The 19,151-nt window shown below is 48.3% G+C and overlaps 2 protein-coding genes across 2 annotated transcripts; one reads left to right on the top strand and one right to left on the bottom strand.

The window, feature by feature from the left end:
- Positions 1–1,223: 1,223 nt before the first annotated feature.
- Positions 1,224–3,596, top strand: LOC310856142 (carnitine O-palmitoyltransferase 1, liver isoform-like; the record flags this gene model as incomplete). Its single annotated transcript, XM_083761388.1, has 1 exon — positions 1,224–3,596. One exon carries the CDS (start codon positions 1,224–1,226, stop codon positions 3,594–3,596), a length of 2,373 nt encoding a protein of 790 aa, XP_083617514.1.
- A 1,396-nt stretch (positions 3,597–4,992) lies between these two features.
- Positions 4,993–18,375, bottom strand: LOC310856141 (actin, non-muscle 6.2-like; the record flags this gene model as incomplete). The annotated part of the gene is made up of 11 exons (XM_083761387.1): positions 4,993–5,145; positions 7,835–7,993; positions 8,094–8,167; positions 8,318–8,391; positions 8,544–8,619; positions 8,913–8,993; positions 10,406–10,609; positions 11,818–11,985; positions 13,008–13,092; positions 16,788–16,907; positions 18,250–18,375. The coding sequence occupies 11 exons, from the start codon at positions 18,373–18,375 to the stop codon at positions 4,993–4,995; spliced, it is 1,320 nt and encodes a 439-aa protein (XP_083617513.1).
- Between the last annotated feature and the right edge of the window lie 776 nt (positions 18,376–19,151).

The following is a 19,151-nucleotide window of genomic DNA, read 5'->3' as shown; positions in this document are numbered from 1 at the left end:
ATTATACTCCGAGCAAAAACGGGGGTTTCACTTCGATTCCAATCGCACTTGATTACGATTCGGTGCAGGTGTGAATGCAATCCGCAGTAAATAAAGGAAATGAAGCAAACAATGTGGCGGGTGAGGAGCTGAACACCGTTGGAGACGGAGAAGGCATATTTTACGCAGCGCAAAGATGTCCCGTTACTGTGGATAGACGTGGTCGAATGAGGAGACTGAAGCCCTGATCGAAATGAGGACGAGTACATTAATCAATTGCTAAGAAAACACATAAAAACACTGCAGTGTATTATAGCCTACAGAATATTCTGTCTGTCTGTCTGTGCGTGCCGTAAACATGGAGTGCTGTCACTGTGTGGGGACTAGTGGGGAGTAGGGACTTTCATCCTGATAAACTTGTAAACATTTTCCACTGCTCAGCGCTGTTTTATTTCAGACTGTTATTATTATTATTATTTCGACCTAATTTGTCTTAATTAATTTAGTGTTTAGTCAAATATAGCCTACTTTGAAATACAGGATAAAGAACAGTCACAATGCATGCACGTGTAACACCCAGGATTCAAACTCAGGCCTCCCGCGTTTAAGTCCAACATCTTATAACCACTAGACCAAAGGGATATCCCTATATGGACTGGGAGAGATATTAGACTTTTGAGGCCAGGCATCAGGCCTCACGGAATGTGATGATTTGATTGGCTGAGAGCACGGAATGTGACGTATATGATGATGTACAATAAGAGCATGTATATGATGATGTATATAAGAGCGCCCCTCACTTCATACGAGTGTGAATTTCTTTCACTTTTTGTGAATAAAATTGTGTTTAATATTCGGCAAGAAAAAAGTGCTGATATCATCACAACGCTGTGATGACATCATCACAGATGACTTGACGTCACAGACTGAACCCATGAAATACCAACGCTCCGACGCCAGGTACGCTGATCTTCCGCTGCTCACGACGACAACCATGCGTTGTGTTTCACGCTCGTAGGCCTGCTATGGAAAGCCCAGACCCTTTCATCTCGCCTCACGTCCCCTGGCCCAGCAAGCATCTCCGGAGCATACAGGATACAGGATATAGGATACATTCTAAGTTAAACAGCGGAGGTTTTCTACAGATTCGCATCGGCCGCATCGGTTCCTCGGCAAGCCGTACGGATCCGCCAGCACATCCCTAAGGGGCAGCCAGCCGGGCTTCTGTTAATCAACCCGACAAGATGGCGGAAGCGCGCCAGGCGGTGGCCTTCCAGTTCACCGTCTCGGGCGACGGCATCGACTGCACGATGAACAACGAGGCGCTGCGTCAGATCTACCTTTCGGGCGTCTACTCCTGGAAGAAGCGCTTCGTCCGCTTCCGCAACGGCCTGGTGACCGACGCCTACCCGGGCAGCCCCGCCGGCCTGGCGGCCGTGGTGGCGTGCTACATGTCCTGCTGCCGCTACCGCCGCGTGGCCGACCCCTCGCTGGGCCTGTGGGCCGCGCTGGGCCGGCGCCTGCCGGGCGCGGCGTCGTGGTGTCCCCGCGTGTCAGCGGACGTGCGGCGCACGCTGGGCGGGGCACTGGTGGGCGTCGGCCTGTGGGTGGGCGCGGTCCTGGCGGCGCGGACCGCCCTGCGCTGCATGCTCTCGTGGCACGGCTGGATCGACGCCCCGCACGGCGCCCCGCCGCCCTGGCGCACGCGCCTCTGGGTGCTGGCGGTGCGCCTGCTCTCGGGCGCCGCCGCCCCCATGCTGTACAGCTTCCAGACGTCGCTGCCGCGGCTGCCCGTGCCGGCCGTCAGCGACACCTGCCGCCGCTACCTGGAGTCGGTGCGCCCGCTGCTGGACGACGGCGAGTACGCGCGCATGGCGGCGCTGGCCGGCGACTTCGAGCGCGGCCTGGCGCCGCGGCTGCAGCGCTACCTGCGCCTCAAGGCCTGGTGGGCCAACAACTACGTGAGCGACTGGTGGGAGGAGTACGTGTACCTGCGCGGCCGCGGGCCCCTCATGGTCAACAGCAACTACTACGCCATGGACTTCCTGTACGTGTTCCCCACGCGCGTGCAGGCGGCGCGCGCAGGCAACGCCGTCCACGCCATCATGCTGTACCGCCGCGCGCTGGACCGCGCGGCGGTGGCGCCGCTCATGGTGCTGGGGGGCGCCGTGCCCACGTGCTCGGCACAGTACGAGCGCATGTTCAACACCACGCGCGTGCCGGGCGCCGAGGCCGACGCCGTGCAGCACGTGGCCGAGAGCCGCCACGTGGCCGTGTACCACCGCGGGCGCTACTTCCGCGTGACGCTCTTCTACGACGGGCGGCTGCTGCACCCGCGGGAGATGGAGCAGCAGATGGCCCGCATCCTGGCCGACGAGTCGCCGCCGGCCGATGGCGAGGAGCACCTGGCGGCGCTCACGGCCGGCGAGCGGGCGCCGTGGGCGGCAGCGCGCAGCGCCCACTTTGCGCGCGGCGTGAACCGCCGCTCGCTGGACGCCGTGGAGAAGGCGGCCTTCTTCGTGACGCTCGACGACACGGAGCAGCGCTTCGACGCCGGCGACCCCGTGCGCTCGCTCGACGCCTTCGCCAAGGCGCTGCTGCACGGCAAGTGCCACGACCGCTGGTTCGACAAGTCCTTCAACCTGGTGGTGTTCGCCAACGGCACCATGGGCCTCAACGCCGAGCACTCCTGGGCCGACGCGCCCGTGGTGGGCCACCTCTGGGAGCACGTGCTCTCGCTGGACCCCGGGCCCGGCGGGCTGGGCTACGCCGCGGACGGCCACTGCCGCGGCGAGCCCCACCCCGCGCTGCCGCCGCCCCAGCGCCTCCGCTGGGACCTGCACGCCGAGTGCCGCGAGGCCATCCGCGGCTCCCTGGCCGTGGCGCGGAGCCTGGCGGACGACGTGGACGCGCACGTCTTCCCCTTCGACGACTTCGGCAAGGGCCTCATCAAGCGCTGCCGCGTCAGCCCCGACGCCTTCGTGCAGATCGCCCTGCAGCTGGCGCACCGCCGCGACAAGGGCGCCTTCTGCCTGACGTACGAGTCGGCCATGACGCGCCTCTTCCTGGAGGGCCGCACCGAGACGGTGCGCTCCTGCACCGCCGAGACGTGCGCCTTCGTGCGCGCCATGGACGACGGCGACGACAACGACGCGGCGGCCTCCTGGCGCCTGGCGCTGCTGAGGCGCGCGGCCGAGAAGCACCAGGGCATGTACCGCGCGGCCATGACGGGCCGCGGCATCGACCGCCACCTCTTCTGCCTCTACGTGATCTCCAAGTACCTGGGCGCTGACTCGCCGTTCCTGCGCGAGGTGCTGTCGGAGCCGTGGCGGCTGTCCACCAGCCAGACGCCGCTGCAGCCCGAGACGCTGCGCAACCTGGCGACCCACCCCGAGTACGTGTCGCTGGGCGGCGGCTTCGGGCCCGTGGCGGACGACGGCTACGGCGTGTCGTACATCGTGGTGGGCGAGGACCTCATCAACTTCCACGTGTCCTCCAAGCACTCCAGCCCCGAGACCGACTCGCACCGCTTCGGCGCCAACATCCGCCGGGCCATGCTGGACATGAGGGACCTCTTCCAGCTCCACGACACGACCACGGAGACGGGACGTGATTGACGAGCTGTTCCCCCAGGCGAGGAGCCCCGCCTCCAGCCCACGGAGAGCTGCCCCCTGGGGCGAGGAGCCCCCGCCTTCAGCCCACAGAGACGGGAAGCCATCGAGATGTTGTAGGTGATAACCTCAGTCTTCTTGGCATTTAGCCTAAAGGCCAACCTTGGCATCACTCTAACTCCACTCTCGAGAGCAGGTCATCCAATGATCCCTGGATCGGCGGTTCGAGTCCCGGCTCCTCCTCCTGTCCACATGTGGAAGTGTCCTTGGGCAAGATACTGAACCCTACATTGCCTCCAATGAGTCGGTCGGTGTGAGCATTGCCACCGTTGGTGTGTGAATGTGGGAAGTGAGGACGCTGGCGTCGACTGTTCGCCGCTTCACCTCCCAACGTATGAATGAATGAACCATTGTAAAGCGCTTTGAGCACTTGGACAAACGCTATAAAAATGCAATTAATTATTCTGTTCAGGAGTTCCTGTGCTTGTCCCACACAGGTCCGTGCCTGGCGCCCTTCCACCGCCTGGCTTTTGCAATTACGTCATGTGCAGGCAGCCAAGTCTATGGACTTTTTAATGCTTGTTTAGAGCAGTTAAACAAACATTCACGAGTAGTGTGATTTACTTTACATCAACAGTAAACAAAGTCCCTTCACCAAAAATAGCAGATCTACACTCACTATACGCGTCACAACGTGACATGTTGTGAGCTTGTAGATCGGCTATTTTGGGGCAAATTGTTCCTCCCCAGAATAGGGATGCTAATCTGTGCAAGTGGTTAAATGTCAAGTAAAAAGGTTTTGTCCAAAATGGTAAGGGATATTGTCTCAAACACATGACAAAAGAAGGCTCCATCTGTCCTATCTGATTTTATTAAACTCACCAAAATTGCAGCTGTGCGAAATGCTTGAATTATCCTCTGTCTATCTGCAAAGTGTTTGTTTCATAAAAATCCAATGTAGACTGTTATGAGCTACTTCCTTGCAAGAACTAGAGAGAGAGGTGTGGGGGGGGGGGGGGGGGAGTTGCACCACTCAGTTCACACGGGTGTGATTTTTTTAAAGTATTGGACTTTGGAAGCAATTGTTTTTAGTAAAGCAACGTCCTGCTGCCTCCTGCATTATGTGCCAATTCACAAGGTGGTACACTGGGCTGTTGAGTGATATCCAACGAGCACTCCCAAACTCTGACACTAACGTGTGTCGTACATTTATAAATTATGGATAAGGGGTCAGGACAGATTTGGGGCAGGGGTCAGGATAAATTATATGGACTTAAATGTTTTTTTTTTCTCCGTCTCAACTCTCCATTATCCATTCTAAGTGCTTAGACTTCTTCTAAATGAAGTAAGTTTAACAATATACATTTAACATTTGGTCTCATTTCACGCATACTCCCAAGATCTAATAGGGGTCCATTTGGTTACGATGGACAACAGAGGTCCCGTGCTCCTCATACAGCTGCTTGCTGAGGCACATCTTCTGGAAGGTGGAGAGAGAGGCCAGGATGGACCCACCGATCCACACACCGTGTTTCCTCTCAGCATCCGCAACGACCTGGAGAGCAGCAGAGCAGGGAGAGGAAGACACTTTCAACAATCCATCCCGCAGTGTTCGTCAATTACGATGAAAAAGTGTTTGTTGGCTTTTTTTCACAGACGAAAACCAAAATAAGAATGTACTGTACCTATTATGTTCCCCTGGTTCTATGTTCCCTGAAATCGATGTTCCCCCGCTTACACGTTACAACCTGCTGACACCCCTAACACTAACCCACGCAGGGAACATTCTCCACTGCTCTCTGTTTCATGAGTCCCCCCCACCCCCCCCCCCCCCCCCCCCCTCCCATTTTCCCTCACTGTATATTGCATCTTTTCCCTTTTTTTTCTTCCCATATGATGAATTCCTGTTCTGTTCTTTACCTACAGAGAAATGTCTATTTGTATGTCTCTAAATGTTTGTATGTCTTTAAATGTTTTGATGAATTGAACAATGTGGACCCTGTTGTAAACAAGTGTAATGCTTAATTGGGTCGTCCACTCACAGTTGACAGTCTTTGTATTGAGTTTGTGCTTAAAATGTACTGTAAATTCTACAAACTGTTAAAGGTATTATGACATGATTTATAACATAATTTTAACAACATTAAAAGTCTTGGCCATGGTCCTTCAAACGTGTCTAAAAGGTTTGAACACTCAACTCCACTCCAGTATTTCTTGACACGAGTGTTTGTGCATGTGTAAAGTTCATCCTGAGAAGCCATGGAAAAACACATTATTTTAGCCTGTAGATGTCGGTAATTCCCCCTTTCCTGTCAACCCAAGATGCGCTTCTTTGACAACGTGGTAGGAACGTCGTCAAAAATAAAAGAGTCATCTAGGCCAGTTGGTATCCAGTGTAAGTTGGTATCCACAGCCAACAACAGAGCAGATTGATTTTTCTCTAGAAGCCATTATTAGTAAGTATTACAAAGAAACAAAGTCGCGGTCACAATGAGGAAGCGAGGGTAGGCACTAGGCAGGGAGCAGAGGGGAGGGGGCGGAGATTTAGCAGGGATCTACGTATATGCCTGCCGTCCAACCAGATGAGACATTTTTGCATAATTATTCACAAAAGTCCAGACAGCAGAGAATACACTGAATGTTCAAATTTCGTTTTTTTTTGGTGAAATTGATGTCAAGAAAAGCCAAAAAAGCCAAAAAATCTACAAAAATGTGTTTTAAATGTCACAATCCCTTTAATAAAGATTTCAATCAATCAATCAATGAGAGGGACATGCCGACTATAGACTTGTTTATGGTTGTGATGACGGGCTGACCGGGGCCCACCGGGGCCCACCGACGGCCTTGTTTATGGTTGTGATGACGGGCTGACCGGGGCTGACCGGGGCCCACCGGGGCCCACCGACGGCCGGCAATCTCCACCCCAGCCCCCGATGATGCTTTTCGACCCGGCCGCGCTGGAAAACCGAGTGACCTCCCCCCCATCCCTTATACCTATTCAGTTTTTCTCACTTGTACTGTAACACATAGACAGGTCTATCCTATTCATGGAGTCATGGGATTTTGTGTTGTGTAAGTATTGTACCTTTTTATTCATGGGCTTTTGATTAATGCTTGGACCCAATGTTTAATTCAATTAGCCCTTCGCTATAAGTCCCTCCCCAACTCGTCCTTGTGAAATATAGGCACGTTTCAGAGAGACAGGTCAAGCTGTCCTTCTCACCCATTGTTGATTATTTCAGAAGCAAAACCTTCAAAATGTCTTTAAAAATGTCATAGATTTAGTCAAACAGGCCTGCAGTAGGCTATGCACTGGGCAAATGTGCATGACATTATTTAAATAAAATAGAAATAGGAGGACATTACAGCGTAAATCTACTTTTAATGGCCGCCCGACAGGAGTTTTCATGTTGCACGAAAAGACTACGGTCATTAGTATTATTGCCATCACCTGGGTGGGTCAGTCTTTCCCGACATTAAGCCGTGTAAATGTTCAACAACACAGCCATGCAAAATAACGTTGACAGCTATGAGGTGGCCGAAAGCTTGACCTGCATAGCAGCAACATGCAGTTGCTAAACTATTTGGATTTGGCATTGGACATTTGGGGTGAGATTTAGCGAAGAGCTAATTGTGTCGATACATTAAACTCACTGACTATGCACAAAGTTTATTGTTTATTGTTTATAAGGATCCCCATTAGCTTTTGCCTTGACAAAAGCTAGTCTTCCTGGGGTCCGACACAGACAAACATTTAACATTTAACAAAGGCAATACTTACAATTGTTTACAAACACTAAACTCAAAATAAAACATAGTAAAAAATAAAAAAAATAATAAGAAATAAAAAACATAGGAGAAATTAAAAACAACATAGCCAAAATCCCTTTCAACAAATTATACATTAGAATTATTTTTTTCCCCCCAAGTTAACCCATTTTGGGCGGGAACCCATTTTAGTATTAGCATTATGTTATGCTTTAGCTATTGAAAAATAGCAGATCTACAAGCTCATAGCGCGCCACCGAGTGGCGCGTTATGAGCTTGTAGGTCTGCTATTTTTGAAAAATCGAAGACCACTGACATAGAAACATAGCTTTTTCAGAAAACTCTCAGGATGTAGAAGACATTTTTTAGAATCTGATCTCAGGTCAGAATGGGAAACTGTCAGGATGTAGAAGATCTTTTTTAGAATCTGATCTCAGGTCAGAATGGGGTTAAATAGCTATACATCCTCCTCGTACCTTGACCTTCACGGTGGAAGGAGCGAGAGCGGAGATCTCCTTCTGCAGGCGCTCAGCGAAGCCCGGTAACAGGGTGGTACCGCCACACAGCAGGACGTTTGCAAACAGGAGCTGACGGACGTCCACGCTGGTTATGCTCATGATGCTGTCGTAGGTCATCTGGTGGACGCCCACAGACTCCATACCTGAGCAGGAGAGACAGAGGTTATGCTCATGATGCTGTCGTAGGTCATCTGGTGGACGCCTACAGACTCCATACCTGAGCAGGAGAGACAGAGGTTACGCTCATGATGCTGTCGTAGGTCATCTGGTGGACGCCCACAGACTCCATACCTGAGCAGGAGAGAGACAGAGGTTACGCTCATGATGCTGTCGTAGGTCATCTGGTGGACGCCTACAGACTCCATACCTGAGCAGGAGAGACAGAGGTTACGCTCATGATGCTGTCGTAGGTCATCTGGTGGACGCCCACAGACTCCATACCTGAGCAGGAGAGACAGAGGTTATGCTCATGATGCTGTCGTAGGTCATCTGGTGGACGCCCACAGACTCCATACCTGAGCAGGAGAGAGACAGAGGTTACGCTCATGATGCTGTCGTAGGTCATCTGGTGGACGCCAACAGACTCCATACCTGAGCAGGAGAGAGACAGAGGTTACGCTCATGATGCTGTCGTAGGTCATCTGGTGGACGCCCACAGACTCCATACCTGAGCAGGAGAGAGACAGAGGTTATGCTCATGATGCTGTCGTAGGTCATCTGGTGGACGCCCACAGACTCCATACCTGAGCAGGAGAGAGACAGAGGTTACGCTCATGATGCTGTCGTAGGTCATCTGGTGGATGCCCACAGACTCCATACCTGAGCAGGAGAGAGACAGAGGTTACGCTCATGATGCTGTCGTAGGTCATCTGGTGGACGCCAACAGACTCCATACCTGAGCAGGAGAGAGACAGAGGTTACGCTCATGATGCTGTCGTAGGTCATCTGGTGGATGCCCACAGACTCCATACCTGAGCAGGAGAGAGACAGAGGTTATGCTCATGATGCTGTCGTAGGTCATCTGGTGGACGCCCACAGACTCCATACCTGGGAGAGACAGAGGTTACGCTCATGATGCTGTCGTAGGTCATCTGGTGGATGCCCACAGACTCCATACCTGAGCAGGAGAGAGACAGAGGTTATGCTCATGATGCTGTCGTAGGTCATCTGGTGGACGCCCACAGACTCCATACCTGAGCAGGAGAGACAGAGGTTCAACGTTGTCTGTATTTGTCTCCCTCCGGAGAAATGTGGAGATAGTCACAAGCTGCATATATAGATACACATTCAACAGAAGAAAATGAAAATAAAAGCACCAAGAAACAACAAGAACATAAAAAAAATCACACCCGTGTGAACTGAGTGGTGCAACTTCCCTCCTCCTCTCTCTCTCTCTCTCTCTCTCTCTCTCTCCATCTCTCTCTTTCTCTCATTAGCAGGCAACATTGCAGCACGTGCAGCACACTATCCCTCTCTCTGTTTCTGGCAAACAGCGCCCCCTACTGGTACTAATAGTCATTCTGGTGCTCATGGCCACATAGGTGAACCAATGGTGAACCAACACATGGGTGAACACGGACATTGCTGGTGGCTGCACCACTCAAAAACAGAGATATTGCACATTGCTTTGATAAAGTGCAACTAGTCAATAAAGTGCGTCTAGTCAGTTATTGTTGCTGCCATTTAGCAATTTCTGATTAAGCATTTTAATTGACAGAGGAACACACGAGTGCTTAAATATATTATACTCACAGCGTGGAGCCAGATGGCAGTATAGATCAATCGTACTCTCGGTTCAATACATGCAAGGGGTCGATAAGATAAGATAAGATAAGATAAGATAAGATGTTCCGAGCTTGTCTTATTACTGCTTGCTCGGGGGACGGACGGACGGACATCAGTGTTATTTTGGCAGCAAATTTCTATTTTAGTTTAGTCATAGTCTTTGGAAGTCTTTGTTTTAGTCACATTTTGTCACTTGGAATGTCTTAGTGTTAGTCTAGTTTTAGTCGACTAAATATCATAAGATTTTAGTCGACTAAAATGTATTTTGTCGCGCCTTGATGCCGTCGTAATGACTGATTTTACACTATTACACTATTTTCAGCATGAAACCAAGTGAAAAATGACTTGTCTTTTGTTTATACTGGTTCTGTTGTCCACTAGTCCCTTCCTAACATTTTAGTCTAGTTTGTATTTGTTGACGAAATTGTCAATATATTTAGTCTTATAGTTTTAGTCGTCATAGCTTGTTTTCATTTAGTTTCCGTTTAGTTTTCGCCAGTGAAAAAAGGTATAGTCGACGAGCAATGTTCGTCTATAGTTTTAGTCGACGAGAACAACACTGACGGACATATCTAACCCATTTTGGGGCGGGAACCCCTTTTGGTATTAGCATTATGTTATGCTTTAGCTATTGAAAAATAGCAGATCTAAAAGCTCATAGCGCGCCACCGAGTGGCGCGCTACGAGCTTGTAGGTCTGCTATTTTTGAAAAATCGACTTTATTTTAATTCGACGTGTACTAACCAATGATAGAGGGCCGGAAGAGGGCCTCAGCGCAGCGGAACCTCTCGTTGTCCACGGTGATCACCCGACCATCGGGCAGCTCGTAGCTCTTCTCCAGGGAGGAAGAGGAGGAGGAGGAGGAGGCAGCGCTCTGCATCTCCTGGTCAAAGTCCAGCGCCACGTAGGACACTTTCTCCTTCATCTGATACACCAGCTCACGCTCCGCTGTGGAGGAAGAGATTCATTAATATTTCATTATCTGATCAGATATTTCATTATCTGACATATTTTATTCGTAAAATAAATATTCATATAGCGGGGATATTTCATATATGATCAGATATCTGAAATGGGTCTGATTATGATTTAAAGACTAAATGTGTTTGTGAGATGGAGGGTGACTGATTTAAGCAGTCACACCTGGCCTGAGTCAAACTAGAACTGGACTCAGAGCTGGGCGTGGCTGCGCACCTGTTGTGCATCATGGACTTGATCAACAGACAACAGGATAAATCAGTCATCTCCACAAACACTCCTCTGTCCGGACAGTGGAGAGCTATCGCCTCTCCTGTGTAATGTGATATTATTGTGTATAATTCCCTGCAGCACATGAAGGAATAAAAAGACAAACTTAAGGAAGCTGCCCTGTGTTGTGTCCTTCCTTGCCCTGGGTAGTGACTAGTCGGTCACAGTGTTGTATCATGACCATTAAACATAGAAATTATTATACAAGCACATTTGAATCATACATTTAAAATAGACAGCATTAAAATAATAGAACAGTTAGAATAACTGAATAAAATGCGGCAACAAAATCATAAACGTCAGTAATAGACAGAGAACATTTAGCAATATTCATACTGTACATTCCTCCCAATCAAATGCTTTTCCTTTGCTCGCACGAAAAAACTTGACTTTACCATTATTATAAGAAAGTATAGTGCACGCACATGCACACGCACGCACGTGCATGCACGCACGCACGCACGCACGCATGCACGTACACACACACACACACACACACACACACACACACACACACACACACACACACACACACACACACACACACACACACACACACACACACACACACACACACACACACACGTGCGACTGTGGCTCAAGAGGTAGAGCAGGTCGTCCAATGATCCATGGGTCGGCGGTTCGAATCCCGGCTCCTCCTACATGTCGAAGTGTCCTTTGGGCAAAGACACTGAACCCCAAATTGCTCCCGATGTGCTGGTTGGTGCCTTGCATGGCTTCCGCCGCAATCAGTGTATGAATGTGTGTGTGAATGGGTGAATGTATAATGCACAATCTATGTAAAGCGCCTTGGATAAAGGCGCTACAGTATAAAAATGCACCATTTACACACAGCAAATGATCAAAGCATCAGTTCCCTGCACCACATGAGTCAGAATGGTACATACCAGCAGTGATTCCACAGCCTCTGTCATTGAGCAACTGCATCATATGATCAGTCACCTGAGAGCCAGCCAGGTCCAGCTTCTTGATGGCATGAGGCACCACCTTAGCGTCGTGGAACTGATTGACGGGCGCAGCGTGGCTCACACCATCGCCACAGTCAACCACAATACCTGGAGGAACAGAGGTCCATTATATAAACACACCATCGCCACAGTCAACCACAATACCTGGAGGAACAGAGGTCCATTATATAAACACACCATCGCCACAGTCAACCACAATACCTGGAGGAACAGAGGTCCATTATATAAACACACCATCGCCACAGTCAACCACAATACCTGGAGAAACAGAGGTCCATTATATAAACACACCATCGCCACAGTCAGCCACAATACCTGGAGAAGCAGAGGTCCATTATATAAACACACCATCGCCACAGTCAACCACAATACCTGGAGAAGCAGAGGTCCATTATAGAGACACACCATCAGCACAGTCAACCACAATACCTGGAGAAGCAGAGGTCCATTATATAAACACACCATCGCCACAGTCAACCACAATACCTGGAGAAGCAGAGGTCCATTATATAAACACACCATCGCCACAGTCAACCACAATACCTGGAGAAGCAGAGGTCCATTTAGTCACTGTCTTTACTTTATACTGTTCCCAAAAGAACATTATACAACAAACAGGTCGTTTCGAGGAAGCAATCTGATTGGTTGAAACAGCCTTCTATTCTAGCCGTGGTTCAAACGAGCACCACTGCACACCTATAATCAAAACAAAGAATTTCGCTGCTCTGTTCTCCCAGAGTGCAGCAAACTCGGTGGCTAGGATTAGTAGGCTAGCTAGTTTCTTGGGACATTTGTGGTCGTAGTGACTACATCTGTCATTAAAAAAATATGTTTTTTCAGGTTTCCAGCGTACAGCCCCTCTATTGTATATGCCCCTCCAGTGCTAGTACACCCCCTCTATATGCCCCGAATAGCACAGGCCGGGGCAAGGGCTGATCTTCCTGCCTAATGGCAGGTACACATACGAAGCTATAGTCTGCACAGGTGAAAAGCCACAGTGAAATCCACAGTTGTTCTGAGAGGGTACAAATGTGTGCTCTCTCTCTCTCTCTCTCTCTCTCTCTCTCTCTCTCTCTCTCTCTCTCTCTCTCTCTCTCTCTCTCTCTCACCAAGGTGCCGTCCAGACGCGTACCAGGCCAGTTCCACCTGGAGGGCCACATGCATGGCGGGGACGTTGAAGTTCTCAAACAGGATCTGGATCATGAATGAGAAACAATAAAGATAAATCTGACATAGGAGTGGGAGTGAACCTTGTATTTCGCTAAGCAATAACAGTGCAGAGGGACATTTTGCATATTTTGCGACATTCCGCATCCCGCATAAAATCACATAATACCGGCAAATTATGTCACACATTTTCCTTTGATGGTGCTGTTAGTACGCTCCAGCGGTAGCAGTTACCGGCTGATACCGACAATAAGCCGCTCCCGATCTAATTCTTTCGCATATTCCGCAACATTTCGTGCATATTTCGCATACAGTCACATACAATTCTGCATATTTCATCGCAAAATCAAGGACTTTAGCCCACGTTTTGTTCTGAAGCTGCGTCTATAGAGCGTCGCGGCCCAGGAAATTATTCTCCATTCATTTTCTCCATAGGCTTTTCAAAACGTAATTATTTAAAGACCTTTTAAGCGTCGTACGAAGCCAACTCTTGTCGTGAGAAATCATGACAACACACACAATATTTTGGACCAAACTAATAATTACAAAGAAGAAAAACACCAAAAATGTGTTGTAACCTGCCGTTTTTTCTACTTTCTAATTCTTTGTTTGGCCCGAGAATTTTAGTTTGTTGCCATGATTGGTCACGACAAGAGTTGGCTTTGTCTGCGGCGTAAACGTCTTTAAATAAATACTTTCTGAAAATGAACAGGGATTTCTTTCCGGGTCTCTCGAGGGGGCGGGACTGCAACGCTCTATAGAGGGGGTGGCAATTGTCATCCCGTGGAACCCCAAGCGACGCCCATGTGTGAATGGAAGAGACCGTGTTTGACCTTAATCACCTGGGTCATTTTCTCTCTGTTGACCTTGGGGTTGTGTGAATGGAAGAGACCGTGTTTGACCTTAATCACCTGGGTCATTTTCTCTCTGTTGACCTTGGGGTTGTGTGAATGGAAGAGACCGTGTTTGACCTTAATCACCTGGGTCATTTTCTCTCTGTTGACCTTGGGGTTGTGTGAATGGAAGAGACCGTGTTTGACCTTAATCACCTGGGTCATTTTCTCTCTGTTGACCTTGGGGTTGTGTGAATGGAAGAGACCGTGTTTGACCTTAATCACCTGGGTCATTTTCTCTCTGTTGACCTTGGGGTTGGAAGGAATGTCAGTCAGCAGAAGTGGACGCTCCTCAGAGGTCACACCAAGCTCTTCATAGACGTGGTTCCATATCTACACGGAATAAACAGGTTTCACACCAGATCTACACATTATAAACAGGTTTCACACCAGATCTACACGGAATAAACAGGTTAATGAGTTATAAATACTTTTAATTACACATTGTTAAGTGTTTGACAAAGGGGACGCGGGGTCGCATAAACAGAGTCTTTAAAATGGTACAGTGAGTTTTGAAAGAGATTTGTTTTCCAATAGAGATTTGGTCCAAGCACGCACGCACGCACGCACGCACGCACGCACACACACACACACACACACACACACACACACTAAGGCTGTCCCCAAACATTCAAGGTTCGAATGTTCGCTCGTTAGGGTTGGCACACTTAATTAATGGGTTTGATCCATTGGTTTTTTTTATAAATTTTTTTTTATAAAACAAATAAATTAAATAAAATCCTTTTTTATTAACTCGAAAATATATCTCGGCGAGAATGTGATATATGTTAAAAAGTAAGTTTCTCGTGCATTCCTGTCAGAAGTTATGTCTATCTCCTTGTTGTGCTGTCCCTCTCCAAAATCCCCTGTGCACATTCATTTGGTGATGGGCCTGCAGCCAATCAGCAACAAACACACACACACACACACACACACACACACACACACACACACACACACACACACACACACGTTTTCTCAATGCCAATAAAGCTCCTTTGAATTGAAAAAAAGTGTGGTGACTGCGTGTGATTGGCCTAATTAACGTTTAGGAGGAGTCAGGCTGCTGATTGGCTCCTGTGATGGCCTCAACTATATAAAGCTGTGTGGAAGCAGCATTCTGATGTATTCTTCCTGGTTTGTGTTTGGTCTTTCTGTAGCAAGAAGTTATACACCGTCTGTCTGTCTGTAAGAAGTTACACACCGTCTGTCTGTAGCAAGAAGGTAACTACATGTTAAACTTAAACCTTTAGCTTTGTTTGAAATTATTCTGTTTGGGGAACTTGCTCTGTGAATGAATGCCACTGAGGAGTTATGTTTTATAACAAGAGTTAAGGTAACTGTTCCAATATGGCTCATACAGTGTCTTTGACTGGCATTCAAACTCTTCAGACAGTGGACAGGGTCCATTTGGTTCCATTTGTACACCGAGAGCTGTAAGGTTCCATTTGTACACTGAGAGCTGTAAGGGTCCATTTGGTTCCATTTGTACACAGAGAGCTGTAAGGGTCCATTTGGTTTCATTTGTACACTGAGAGCTGTAAGGGTCCATTTGGTTCCATTTGTACACTGAGAGCTGTAAGGGTCCATTTGGTTCCATTTGTACACTGAGAGCTGTAAGGGTCCATTTGGTTCCATTTGTACACTTGAGAGCTGTAAGGGTCCATTTGGTTAAACATGCTAACACTTCATCTTTAATATAAAATTGGTATTGTCACAAACGCACAATACAATGTTGGGCTTAAACTTAATTCAAAGCTGAAGGGAAAACGTATTTCAAAAGTTGGAAGGGGGGGGGGGGATTTATATATTAAAGTAAGCTTTGGGGAGGGATGTTAAGTTGTAAAATGTGGGTTGTGGGGGCTGACAAGGCTATACAGCCACATGTGTTTTCTAATGTGACGTAGGCCTACATAACACTAATGACACTTATCTTTTCTCTTTATGTAATTCCAGAATATGAAGAAGAGTCCCGAGACCAGTGGTGTAGGCAGCACCAAGCCCTGGACCCTGAGACGAGCCATCTCCGTGGGCCCCGCAGCCCCACCAATTTAGGCTTCCGAGGACCCCCACCCTGGAGCCCATGTGAAGTGTTCCAGACCGATGCCTCCCTGCACAAGACATTGAGGTAGGAACTGTACGCTAGCTGCTGCTGCTGCTGTGAAGAGCTGCTTGCTGCGCAGTGAGTAGAACTCTTGTTTATTGTCCTTTGCTGTCGCTTGTGTGGTTCTGCAGGGTACTGATGGTGTTGCTCTCGTTTGCGTTCCGGCTTCCTGCAGTTGCGTTGCGTCGGGCTGCCTGCTGTTGCGCTCGTTTGCGTTGCGTCCTTTGCATCGACTGCCACAATTTCGTCCGGTTCCGTCATTTCACCTAACTTGTGGACACCGCCTGTCATCTGCAGAAGAACGTGATGGTTCACGGTAAGTATCTGTTTTTGTATTCTTTGCTGCTGGTAGGGTAGGGCTGGTAGGGTAGGGCTCCTATCCTAGGGTAGGTTTTTGCGTTGCATCGCAAACTAAGCACTTTGGCACAGGCATGGAGCTCCTGGTTTACTGGGATGGGGTTCGATTCCCTGCTGCGCCCTGCTGATTACATTTAATCTGTTAAACGGGCATCCTTTTGCACAATAGAGTGTCGCAGTCCCTCGACTGCGACACTTTTTTTTCTTTTTTAGAAGAACAAAACGTGTTGGCCCTTTTTTGTTTGGCCCGAAAAATTGTGTTTGTCATGATTGGTCCGAATGTTCACTGGAAAATTCCTGCTGAAGTTCCAGTCCTAAAATAAGGGCTAGGGTACAGCCTTAAAACACACACACACACACACACACACCTTCTCCATGTCATCCCAGTTGGTGATGACGCCTCGTTCTATGGGATATGTGAGGCTGAGGATCCCCCTCTCTGACTGGGCCTCATCTCCTACATAACTGTCCTTCTGACCGCTCACTCCCTGAGGAGAGAAACAGGGTCAACACCATCACTCTGTCCGTCTGACTGCTCACTCCCTGAGGAGACAAAAACAAGGTCAACACCATCACTCTGTCCTTCTGACCGCTCACTCCCTGAGGAGAGAAACACGGTCAACACCATCACTCTGTCCTTCTGACTGCTCACTCCCTGAGGAGACAAAAACAAGGTCAACACCATCACTCTGTCCTTCTGACCGCTCACTCCCTGAGGAGAGAAACAAGGTCAACACCATCACTCTAAAGTAGAGGTTTTCAACCCTTTTCATCATCATTTGAGCCACAGACTACGATTAGATGAGATTTTGACTCTCAGACCCCAAATAGTTTTGTTGTCGTTGGATAATGAGTTTGCAACCTTAATCCAGTCGGACCTTTGCTATGTCTAACCAAAGTATGCCTCCCGTTGGTACCATAGGAGAGATAAATGTTTGATCACAGTAACAAATTGTTCTACACATTATCTAATTGTGTATACACGTCTTGTAAATTAAGCTATGCGGGTGTTTAACAATAATTTAACTCGACAGTTAAAGATCTACAAGCATCCATTTGGTTACCAATTAACTCTCCACCATTTAGCTGGGGACCACCTGCAACCTCCTCAAGGACCACTGGTTGAGAACCACTGCTCTAAAGACATGAACACAATTAAAACACAACCAGAGGCGTAAAGTCATTTCAGAAAGAAATTGGGGGGTGGCACAACATAAGTTAACACTTAAGCCCCCACTTCTAAAACAGCAAAAATAGTGGATCTACAAGCTCTCTGCACGCTAAATCAGTCAAGCTAAATCTAGCTAAATCTAAAATGACCTTAGGGAGGGATACCACGTTGAAAGTGGCTAATACATGTATGGTTGCAATTAGAGATGTCCCGATACTGTCTCTGTATATCATACCGGGTCATATCGGTATCGGCGAACATGCCAGTCTAACCACCGATCCGACACAGGGCTAAGGGGTTGACACTATGGCAGGTAAATAAAATGTTGGGACATGTGGAGTTTGCTTTCGAGCTGCCCAAACTGCAAGTGCACATTAGAGTGAGGAGTCTGCTATAAACAACATGAGATAAAATAAGTATTTATTTAATTTTTTATGATAAATATTATTCTCAGGTATCAGTATTCGGTGTCGGTGTCGGCTAACACAGAAATCATGTTATCGGGATCGGATCGGGGATGAAAACATCGGGGCATCCCTCGTTGCAATACAATAAAACGCACGTCACATGTAGATGGACCGGCAATCGTTTGCGACGAAATAAACAATATTGCATAAAATAAGTGAATTGCGGCATGCGAGCACGCCACGGTTATGAACCTGGTCTCTGGGCCGACCAACGACGGAGGGGAAGACGGTACGAGGTGCATCGTCTCCAGCAAACCCTGCCTTGGACGTCCTGGAGCCGTTGTCAATCACCAGGGCAGCGATGTCATCATCATCCATGATACTTCTATAGAGGGTATACGCACGTGACATCATCAAGTTATGCAGGAACGCCTACTGAGTGGCAAAAAAAAAAACGTCTTTCTGGCTTTGACAACCCATCTGATCGCATTAAACGACGTTAAACAATGTTAAAGTCACTTTGCCTGTCGCTTTGCCACTCGATTTGCCACTCACTTTATGCATGCGCATACCCTCTATTGCACCTAAAGGATTGTTGGTATTCATGAGTGTGCAAAACAGGACTGTTGGGAGGAAACCACATACCGTAAACTACATTTTTGAGGTTTTTGATTATTATTATTATTATTATTATTGCATAAATCAGTGCCATTGAACACCCTTTAAGTCTGTGTGTTGTTGGTTAAAACAATATGGAACCAATATTAATGAAAAGTTGTAAAAAGTGCTTCGGACAAAAACCTCTCAACTCCATTGGACCCTCAAACTGTCTGCTAAAACAGCCAACTCCACCACCTCTTCCCCTCACCGTTACTTATTTCATTATGTGATTTGAACTAGAACGTTTCAGGTAGGGCAACACCAGAGCCTCAGAGTTAGACAGAGTTACGACAACTCCGTTCACTTCATGGGGCCAGTCTTCTATAGACTATCTATTGGCAAAGAGCATAGTGAACAGTGACAAAGTCCTGGACCGGAAGTTGGCAGAATGCCCTGGACTCAGGCAACAGCCCAGTTTTAATGATCTTAAATCCAATTTACAATTACAATTTACAATGTAGGCATTTAGCAGACGCTCTTAATCCAGAGCGACT

Source organism: Protomyctophum parallelum, assembly GCF_964188405.1.
Source record: "Protomyctophum parallelum genome assembly, chromosome: 3".
NCBI lineage: Eukaryota > Metazoa > Chordata > Actinopteri > Myctophiformes > Myctophidae > Protomyctophum > Protomyctophum parallelum.
This window is presented reverse-complemented; position numbering and strand designations above follow the sequence as displayed.